The sequence below is a fragment of the Triticum urartu genome, chromosome 2A, assembly GCF_056163025.1.
Source record: "Triticum urartu cultivar PI428250 chromosome 2A, HENAU_Tu73, whole genome shotgun sequence".
Taxonomy (NCBI): domain Eukaryota; kingdom Viridiplantae; phylum Streptophyta; class Magnoliopsida; order Poales; family Poaceae; genus Triticum; species Triticum urartu.
In genome coordinates this window covers 739016411-739027656 of record NC_141874.1, presented here as the reverse complement: position 1 = coordinate 739027656, position 11246 = coordinate 739016411, and the positions used below count along the sequence as shown (strand labels likewise).

The window sequence follows — 11246 nt, the reverse complement described above, 5'->3', positions numbered from 1 at the left end:
ATGTTTGGTTTTTCGTGGCAGTGTATTGTTATCTATTAATGAACTTGTACGATGCATGCATGTGTGTATGCAAGTGTTACATTAGACTGGTTACTAGAATTTGAGAATTGTATGGAAGGAACTGATTTGTTGTTTTAATGTCTTGTCAGAAACAGTGGATGCCATTGTTTGTATTTTTTTGTCTATTCTGTGTTTGGCATTTTTTTTGTTGGCTGGGAAGAGCGTTGTTATACTAACCAGGTACCACATGCATATATTTTTAGACGGCTCCAAATGAGGCCGGATTTAAATTATTGAAGCCAAGATCGACCAAGAGTGCAAATGAATTGTTCACACCATACAACAACACTGTGGTCTCGGTTGCTCGTTCGAGCCTACTCTAGCTTTAAAGCCAGCTAGGGTTCTCCACAAACCCCTACCCGCACAATTCTCCTCCTTACCCACGCATCAACCTGCCGCGATGGGCAAGAAGTCCGATGTCGAGAAGTGGCCGCCGGCGTGTGACCCTGGATCTGGGGCAGCTTTGGATCTAGTTGGCTCCGTCGCCCATGGTCTTTGGTGGCCTCGCCGTCCACAGCTTCACTTCATGTCGTCATGCCGGTTCCCTTATGGCCAGACCAGGTGTCGTTCTTGGAGGAGGAGCGGATGTTGGAGGCTGCCCTCATCGCTGAGGAGGAGGATTGCCCTTATGCGCTGGAGGCTGCGCACGAGGATCCCGCCCTAGATGAGCACCCGGATTGAAATCCCAAAACACACTCCATTATGTGGAGTATCCAATACAGCTACATACAGATCCCATATGAGGAGGAGAAACATCGCCCACACAATTCATATTCGCCACCCTGTGCTCTAAATCGGACTACAACGGCTTCGACGGTAGTGCAGATGGCAACAAAGGTGTCGACATCCTCGGAGGCCATCCCTACGAGGTCACGGTGTGGCTAGTTAGGATTAGTTTAAATTTATGTCAAACTTGTTAAATTTCGCTTGTTTGGTTGTAATATATCAAATTGTGTTTACATTCCATCCATTTTGCTTTAATTTCGTCTGTGTTTGTGGACGGTCCGTTTCAAATGACTTGGACACTTGACGATTCCAATTGGATGGCCGGCGCCTGCCCTCTGTCCGTGGACACATCCATACATGTCCACGGAGTCCATTTGATGGTCCGTGTTGGAGTTGCCCTAAGTGCATCTCTAATCGAATCCCAAATCTAAACCCCATAAACCAGCCCCAGAACTTAAATCCCCCAAATGACTGGATATTGGGTGGCTGGTTTCTAATCCTTAAATGCGGAACTCTAAAAGACAATCTGAACTACAATTCTCCTGTGTAGTGCATCCATATGAACATTCCACTAGATCATTTACATAAAGTTTATAATTAACTTCACTATTGCACTAACAGAAGCTCCCAACTTCTCAACTTGAACTAAACAACATAGCTCAAAAACCATATAAACACCTGCATCTTCTTGCAAGTCCTAGTTTTATGGGAGTCTTGCCAAAATTCGGTTCACACCTAACTCAAATGATAGCTGCACCTAGCTATGGCAATCAAAGGGCTTTCACCCGGCCAAAATGTTTACAAATCTCTTTTTTGCGCGTCCATCATTTGCAACACTGCTAATGTTATTTGACAGGCTTGGGCACCCCTCAAGCGTAAACTTTTGACATGGTTGGTCACTCGAGGGAGAATGTGGGCTGCACACCGGCTTGCCAAGCGAAGCGTGCCCTATAATGCATCATGTTCCTTCTGCAACTCTTCACAAGAAAATGCTCATCACCTTTTCATGGCATGTCATGTCATTAATATCATTTGGAGGTCCACTTTGCACTGGGCGATGCTTCATGAGGTTGTACCTTCCACTGACCCCTCACTTATGGAGTGTTGGCAGGATGCTAAAAACAAAGGGCGTCAGGAACAAGACATTGAACACATTGGTCATGCTCATTACATGGAAGGATCATATGGACGAAGAGGAACCGTAGGGTGTTCGACGATGTTTGTACTCCCCACCAGCAGAGAGTCATTGACCTGATTAAGGAGGAAGCTAGACAGTGGGCTATTGCAAGTTCAGGGTGCTTCACCCTAGCTTCCTTGCCAAGAGTAGTCTAGGGTTGTCTCCATCATGGACTTTCTCATCTTCCTGGCAATTATCTTGCCTTTTTGCTTCAACAAAGTTCATAATTTAAGAGATGCCGAAAAGAAAAACGCCTCTCAAAAGACAAAAAAGACTACTCTTGCAGCATCAAAGAGCTCAAGTGCTTTGCCCCGCAAGGACCCAATTCCCCGCCTTGTGTTTTTGCGTCTGTTTGTTTTTGCTTCTTCTATTCTATTCGTGGTCGTGTAAAGAATTAACACATTTTATCCTTAATATAATACAAGCGGCCCTCCTGTTAATATCTAATTCTACGAGGTTAGATTTAACACTATTCCTGGCTGTTTGTATTTTCTTCATGACAAACAATGCAATAAGCTTGCCACGTGGGTTTATGATGGCCTGGAGTTTCTATCTCCCAGGTTGTCGGACCCAATTCCTAACGGTGTTTCTTGTCATGATGGGGATGTTGTTAGTGTCGAGATGCTGTTTCCGAGGGCTCGCGACAACTATCGTCATGAAAACCGATCATTATTGACAAGCCATTTGGGGCCGCGAATTCCTAACGGCGTGCGCTATTTGCGATGGTGATTAGCTTGTTCTTGATGGTTTTCTATCATCGGGAATTTGTCATTTTGGGGATGTTACACGGCGAACCGTGCTCCCTCGCCCACGCATCAGCCGCCACCCAGTCCAAAAACCACACAACACGTTCGAAAGCCCTTAGTGATGATGATCAGGGTGTCCCTCGATGATGTTAGACCTCGTGGCCACCCCCATGGAGCAGATGGCGAGAACCCCTCCCGCCGGGAGCGAAATCACGTTATGCGCTTCTGCTTTGCTCTGTGAACCCCGTCACAAGAGCGGGTATCACCTCTGTGCCTCATGGTCCTCCTCAACTCGGGAAGCCTAGAAACACCCCGGCATCGCCTCCTCTGGCACGCTTGCTTTGCTTCCTTCGTGATCAACCCCTCTCGTCAGCCGCCATTCCTCGGTCCTAGTACACTTGTTTGTGTTTTTTTATTTATTGAGTCCCACTTCGGTACAACCCCCTCACAAAACATATTAAGGGTAGTATGGACATTTCACAAATGGTATCCATCTAAACGTGTACGCCGTAGGTTCGTACAATTTCTGACACACACCCCTCCCTCATGGGCTCAGCCCGTTTAGTTTCTTTTTTAAGTTTCAAACTTCAAAAAATGGATGCACGACCTGGGAATAAACTACAGACCTCGTGCACTATTCGTAACCGCACAACCATCTGAGATAGCTTATTAGGTGTACAAGTGCACGTTGTGTCTTGACATCCGTCAGATGACCCAATTTTTTAATTTAGTTTTATGACCATCTCAAGTCATCATGCCAAGTTGTTTTGGTTTTCTACAATTTTTGCATCTTCTGGAGTTTTCTCAATCAACAAGGGTGATAAATGGCTGGACGTGTCACAATTTACATACGGTGTGAAAAAATGTTAAAAACTCAAAATAACAATTTTGAGTACATGTTCAAATTATAATTTAAATAGGTACTTAAATATTATTTAATTTTTCCCTGTTTTCGCACGTTAGTGAACCGGCCCAGTAGGCGGCCTCCTGTGAGTAAAGTATTTAATTTGTGAACTTTTTTCAAATTCGGGAACTTGTTTTCAAATCGATGAATTTTTTGTTGGGGAATGTAGCAATAATTCAAAAAAAATTCCTACGTGTCACCAAGATCAATCTAGGAGATGTTAGCAACGAGAGAGGAGTGCATCTTCATACCCTTGAAGATCGCTAAGCAGAAGCGTTGCAAGAACGCGGTTGGTGGAGTCGTACACGCAGTGATTCAGAACGCGGCCGATTCCGATCTAAGCGCCGAACAACGGCGCCTCCGCGTTCAACACACGTATAGCCCGGGGACGTCTCCTCCTTCTTGATCCAGCAAGGAAAGAGGAGAAGTTGAGGGAGAATTCGTGGCGTAGTGGTGATGGAGCTCGTGGTTCTCTGGCAGAGCTTCGCCAAGCGTGACGGAGGAGGAGGAGGTGTCGGAGAGGGGGAGGGCTGCGCCAGGGGAAGGGTGTGGCTGCCCTCCCACCCCCCACTATATATAGGGGCAAGGGAGAGGGGCCCGGCCCCCCTAGATGCATCTAGAGGGGGGTACGCGGCGGCCAAGGAGAGGCTTGCCCCCAAGCCAGGTGGGGGGCGTCCCCTCTAGGGTTTCCCCCAACCCTAGGCGCATGGGCCCTAGGGGGGAGTTGGCGCCCAGCCCACCCCTCTATATTCAGCCCATAGGGCCCTCTGGGGCAGGTGGACCCTCCCGGTGGACCCTCGGAACCCCTTCGGTGGTCCCGGTACAATACCGGTAATCCCCCGAACACTTCCGGCGACCGAATAAGGACTTTTCATATATAAATCTTCATCTCTGGACCATTCCGAAACTCCTCGTGACGTCCAGGATCTCATCCGAGACTCCAAACAACCTTCGGTAACCACATACTATTTCCCATAACAACTCTAGCGTCACCGAACCTTAAGTGTGTAGACCCTACGGGTTCGGGAACCATGCAGACATGACCGAGACATCTCTCCGGCCAATAACCAATAGCGGGATCTGGATATCCATGTTGGCTCCCACATGTTCCACGATGATCTCATCGGATGAACCACGATGTCGGGGATTCAATCAATCCCGTATACAATTCCCTTTGTCCATCGGTATGTTACTAGCTTGCCCGAGATTCGATCGTCGGTATCTCTATACCTCGTTCAATCTCGTTACCGGCAAGTCTCTTTACTCGTTCCGTAACGCATGATCCCGTGGCTAACTCCTTAGTCACATTGAGCTCGTTATGATGATGCATTACCGAGTGGACTCAAGAGATACCTCTCCGTCATACGGAGTGACAAATCTCAGTCTTGATTCGTGCCAATCCAACAGTTACTTTCGGAGATACCTGTAGTGCACCTTTATAGCCACCCAGTTACGTTGTGACGTTTGGTACACCCAAAGCATTCCTACGGTATCCGGGAGTTGCACAATCTCATGGTGTAAGGAAATGATACTTGACATTATAAAGCTTTAGCAAACGAACTACGCGATCTTGTGCTACGCTTAGGATTGGGTCTTGTCCATCACATCATTCTCCTAATGATGTGATCCTGTTATCAATGGCATTCAATGTCCATGGTGAAAGATCGTGGATGTCGCCTAGAGGGGGGGGTGAATAGGCGTTTTAAAATAATTACGGTTTAGGCTTGAACAAATGCGGAATAAACCTAGCAGATAATTTGCCAAGCACAAAACCTAAAACAACTAGGCTCACCTATGTGCACCAACAACTTATGCTAAGAAAGATAAGCAACTATGTGATAGCAAGATATATGACAAGAAACAATATGGCTATCACAAAGTAAAGTGCATAAGTAAAGGGCTCGGGTAAGAGATAACCGAGGCACGAGGAGACGACGATGTATCCCGAAGTTCACACCCTTGCGGATGCTAATCTCCGTTTGGAGCGGTGTGGAGGCACAATGCTCCCCAAGAAGCCACTAGGGCCACTGTAATCTCCTCACGCTCTCGCACAATGCAAGATGCCGTGATTCCACTAAGGGATCCTTGAGGGCGGTCACCGAACCCGTACAAATGGCAACCCTTGGGGGCGGTCACCGAACCCGTACACTTTGGCAACCCTTGGGGGCGGTCACCGGTACCCATCAAATTGCTCGGGGCGATCTCCACAACCTAATTGGAGACCCCGACGCTTGCCCGGAGCTTTGCACCACAATGATTGAGCTCCGAACACCAACCACCGTCTAGGGCGCCCAAGCACCCAAGAGGAACAAGCTTAAGGGTACCAAGCACCCAAGACTAATAAGCTTCTCAACTTGTAACTTCCACGTATCACATGGAGAACTCAAACCGATGCACCAAATGCAATGGCAAGGGCACACGGAGTGCCCAAGTCCTTCTCTCTCAAATCCCACCGAAGCAACTAATGCTAGGGAGGAAAATGAGAGGAAGAACAAGAAAGAGAACACCAAGAACTCCAAGATCTAGATCCAAGGGGTTCCCCTCACATAGAGGAGAAAGTGATTGATGGAAATGTGGATCTAGATCTCCTCTCTCTTTTCCCTCAAAAACTAGCAAGAATCCATGGAGGGATTGAGAGTTAGCAAGCTCGAAGAAGGTCAACAATGGGGGAAGAACACGAGCTCAAAGGATTAGGTTCATTGGGGAAGAAGACCCCCTTTTATAGGAGGGGGAAAATCCAACCGTTATCCCCCACTCAGCCCCGCAGAGAGTGGTACTACCGCGGAGGCAGGGCGGTACTACCGCTCATAAGCGGTACTACCACTCCCCCTCAGCGGTACTGCCACGCCAGAAGAAAAAGGGGCTGGGGCTGGGACCCAGAGCGGTACTACCGTGGAGGCAGGGCAGTACTACTGCTAATAAGCGGTACTACCGCCACTACTACCGCAGCTAGTGCCGCAAAACCCGACACGAGAAAAAGCGCACTCGAGTCGAGGCGGTAGGAGCACGGAGCCGCAGCGGTACTACTGCTGAGACCATCAAGCGGTACTACCGCTCCAAGGAGCGGTATTACCGCTTAGTGAGCTTAAGCGGTACTACCGCTGTGGCCCGCGGTACTACCGCTGGGTCCAGGATAAAAACCACACTCAAGAAAACCAGAACTGCCATAACTTCTGCATATGAGCTCCGAATTGAGCAAACTCAAGCTTGTTGGAAACAAGACGACGAGTAGCATCAAAACAGCGAAATAGAGGAGTGAAACCTCCAACCGAGAAGAACCGGCAAAACCTCCAACATTGAAAACATCATAGAAGAAGCATGTGAACTCCGTTTTCGATGAACTCGAGCTTGTCATCAAGATGACCATAAGCTCTAAGACTCTCAAAGAGAACCAAACAAGAACCAAGAAATATGATGCAAGGATGCAATGGTTTGAGCTCTTAGCGAACAATACGATCAAGCTACTCATCGAGGGCCCCCCTTGATAGTACGGCAATCGATCCTATAACCCGGTCTCCCAACTACCATCATGAGACCGGTAAAATAGAAAACCTATCAAGGGCAAACCTTTGCCTTGCACATGGTCCACTTGAGCTAGATGATGACGATCTTGACTCCCTCAAGTTGGACCACCTTTCTTGATTGGGTTGACTCGATGAAGACCAGTTGATTGCTCCCCCATACTCCACTATGGGTGAGCCACTCTTCCGCACATCTTCACAAGTCCATTGTCACCACAAAGAACGGCAAGCTTCAAGCATTTGATCTCTTCGTGATGCTCCACTTGAACTTGCACACCGCAACCTTTCTTGATTGTGTTGACTTGATGAAGACTAGTTGATTGCTCCCCCATACTCCACTATGGGTGAGCCACTCTTCCGCACATCTTCACAAGTCCATTGTCACCACAAAGGACGGCAAGCTTCAAGCATTTGATCTCTTCGTGATGCTCCACTTGAACTTGCACACCGCAACCTAACCCCACAAAGAACTCTCACGAAGACCATGGGTTAGTACACAAAGCGTAATTGACAATGCTTACCATACCATGGGATCACTTGATCCCTCTCGGTACATCTTCTACGCTTTGTGGGTTGATCAACTTGATTCACTCTTTAACTTAGTCTTGATCAACCTCTAAGACCAATCTTTAGGTAATTCCTTGAATAGCACCTTGGTCGACACAAACTCTCCTTGAAACCAACACATGTACTCCAAGAAAAGCCTATGGACAACACCTTCAAATATAACTCAAGGCAACCATTAGTCCATAGAGATTGTCATCAATTACCAAAACCAAACATGGGGGCACCGCATGTTCTTTCACATGGTCAGGAAACCATGACCATCTATTGATCAACGAGCTAGTCAACTAGAGGCTTACTAGGGACATATTACGATCTATGTATTCACACATGTATTACGGTTTCTGGTTAATACAATTATAGCATGAACAATAGACAATTATCATGAACACGGAAATATAATAATAACCACTTTATTATTGCCTCTAGGGCATATTTCCAACACTTTTTTAAATTTTGTCAAATTCGTAAACTTTTATTCTAATCGATGAGCGTTTTTCATTCTCACGAACGTTGTTCCGACTTGGAGCTAGGGGTATTCGTGTGTTCCAGAGCCGGTCCATCAAAACTGAGGTCCATGTGTCAAAATCTAAGTTGGCCCTATCTTGTTAGAGAAAAACGTCCGACTGGATCCAGCTGTCGTCTATAGCAGGCTGCTTGCATAAAAAGTATTTTGAGATGTCTTTTTAGTTGCCTTAATATATATTTTTGTAGGCATTTTGATGAAACACCTCGAAAAAGCAAAGGTGTTTCCTCACATGCCTCAAGTGAATGGAGGCGTTTTGGAATTTTAGAAAATATCTCCACAAATGGCAGGAATCCTTCAACTGATAATTTTATATACTTATGAAAAGTTGAAGTCATAAAGTTGATGTCCGCTATGTGCTATGGAACGAGAGGATACGTTCCATGTTTTCTGCAGGTGCCCCAGGGCCGTGGAACTGTGGCGAGCCATGGCGAAACATTGGAGCTTATCGGACATCAATTCTGTTAGGCCGACGGGCATCAAGTGGCTGCTCGACGTGATGTAGCCCCTGCAGGTTGATGACCGCATGAGGGTCCTTATGGTGCTGTGGCGTGCATGGCATGTTCGGAATGAAATCGTCCATGAGAAGAGGCCACCCCCAGTGGAGGCTTCATGCCGGTTCCTGCTCAGCTATGAAGCATCTTTGGCTGCTATCCAGAGAGACCCGGACGGTGATCACATGAAGGGCAAGATGGTGCTTGCGCCTGCGGCGAGGAGGGCGCCGGCAAGGCACCAGGAGAACGCGCCAACGCCGGATAATATGTGGCAGGCCCCAGCCCCTGGGCGTGTTAAACTGAACGTCGACGGTTCGTACTGCCCCGCCTCTGGTGCTGCGGGTGCAGGCATGATCTTGAGGGACAGTAGTGGGGCGATTATTTTTTCGGCGTGCAGAAACCTTCTCTTGTGTGCAGATCCTTTGCAAGCGGAGCTGGCGGCCTGTCTCGAAGGCCTAAATTTTGCCATGCAATGGTCTCCTTTACCTGTGGACGTGGAGATGGACAGCCTGATTGCTGTGCAGGCTATCCGGTCAATGAAGGAAGATAAATCGCAACATGCGATGATGATTTCTGAAGCTAAGAGACTTCTTGGTGAAAGAGAAAGTTCAATTGCTCATATTAGTAGGACACAAAACTGTGTTGGGCATAGACTAGCTGAGTTTGGCCGAGTAGAAGCTAGGACTGCTATATGGTTAAAATCTGGACCTGCTAATGTACCGGAACTATGTATGGAGGATCTTCCTCCAAGCTGAGCAATGAAAGCCCCTTTAACCCCGCAAAAAAAAAGGTTATGTCCCTTCCTCTAACCATAAACTACCATCTAGCTGGTCGCCCCTATTATTTTGACAAGCTTTATTATTCGAGAGGTCGCTAGATCGAGTCCTGAGAAGTGCGAATAAGACGCATAATTTTTTCTTGGGAGGTCCAGAATGATGGGCCGATGATCTGGTGTTGCACATCATTCTAGTATGTTCTTATAAACTTTCTGCTGTTTTTGTCACGAAAGGCTATCGTAGCGGAGTGGCAAAGCTGTGTAGCCCGGAGGATATGGTGTATGAACATTAGAACATACTCTTTTTTGAGGAATTTTACGTCTGCCTTTCAATAGCAAGCGGCCTAGCGCCTGCTGAGCCGGCCGCCCGGCCCAGTTGTGCGCCGCGTAACGAAGGCCTCGGTGTAGACCTCGTACTTTCATTGTCTAAAAAAAAGACATCGTATTTTCAGGAAAAAAATCCATCATGCCTATCATTATGAAGGGGTATGGAATAATCACAACCGTTGATATGTTCAGGGTTGTACCAAAGCGAAAATGTTATTTATTTCTTCAGCATGATGCAACCCAATGAGAACTCGTAGGAGCGGTAAAGCTAACTAACGGTGACTACAAGATACATACTCCTACTTGATGGGAGATGACACTACCAGTAAGTTAAAACACCACTCGATGGCTTCTCTGACATACTGTTACGTACATACTGTACGTAGCAACAAGATCAGTTTCCATTGAATGCTCGATCGACAATTGCTGCCGACCGTGCACGCGGCGCATATGGGCATGATACTAGCTGGGATCGACCCGATGGAGCAAAAGTTTTTGGCTGAGCAGCGACCACGTGACACTGACCGGGAGGGCGAAACTAGCTACGTACAGCATGCATATACGCACAGGAGATGGACGGGGTACGCACGTCGATCGTCTCCGGGCCTAGCTACGGTGTTACGGTAGAAATGCATGTGTTTTCACTCGGCACTCACACTCACAGCGAAGCCACATGTTGGGTGTGTAGTCAATTGACTATACAAGTTTGTGAAAAAAAACATCATATATAAGTACAAATCATGCAAAAAATAATACAAAATTCGTAGAAATACACATATCTTGACTACACAACATTGAGTTGACTACACATGGTTAAAATCCTGCCACTGACTCACAGGCTGAGACGCCGAGGCAGAGAAATGAATGAAGTGCATGCCGACGAAAGCGGTTAGCACGTAGTACGTGTACGAGCAAAACTCAATGCAGCTAGCGCTGCCCGTGCTTGACTGTGCAGAGCATCACATGCACGCTGCACGCATGCATGCTGATGCAGTGACACGTACCCGGCCATGGTAGGCAGGCACATGCACCCTGCGCTTGGTGGCAGCACGTACTACGTCGAGCGTTCAAGGAAACTCCTGCCGATCGGCCGGTACAATAATGGCGGAGTCTCGCCGTCGCCGTCTCCTGACACTGATCTCGTGGTGAGCCAATGAACTGCAACATGATAGTACTGCCATCCCTACCCATGTCCACCGTACAGGCTCTTAGGCCAACTTCATCACGCGATTCCAAACGGACGTCTGTTTTGTCCAGATGTCCGTTTGGATAGAGTTTGAAGTTGTGTCCGGACGTGTCCTGGGATGCGGTGACCGTGTGCCTAGCGCGCGGGCGCATCCATTTACCCCATCATGTCCATGTTTATTTAAAAATCAAAAGCAACGTTTCAAATGTCAAGTTCTAGTTTAGGCCGCGGCAGCATTGA

General features: G+C 47.5%; 1 protein-coding gene across 1 annotated transcript; it reads left to right on the top strand.

Annotated features, from left to right (window-relative positions):
- Window positions 1-8750: 8750 nt before the first annotated feature.
- Window positions 8751-9473, top strand: LOC147987479 (uncharacterized). Its single transcript, XM_087542393.1, has one exon. It carries the CDS (start codon window positions 8751-8753, stop codon window positions 9471-9473), a length of 723 nt encoding a protein of 240 aa, XP_087398519.1.
- The last annotated feature ends 1773 nt before the right edge of the window (window positions 9474-11246 follow it).

Excerpts from the sequence above, each read along its gene's own strand:
- LOC147987479 (XM_087542393.1), top strand. The coding sequence starts at position 8,751 with ATGAGGGTCCTTATGGTGCTGTGGCGTGCATGGCATGTTCGGAATGAA.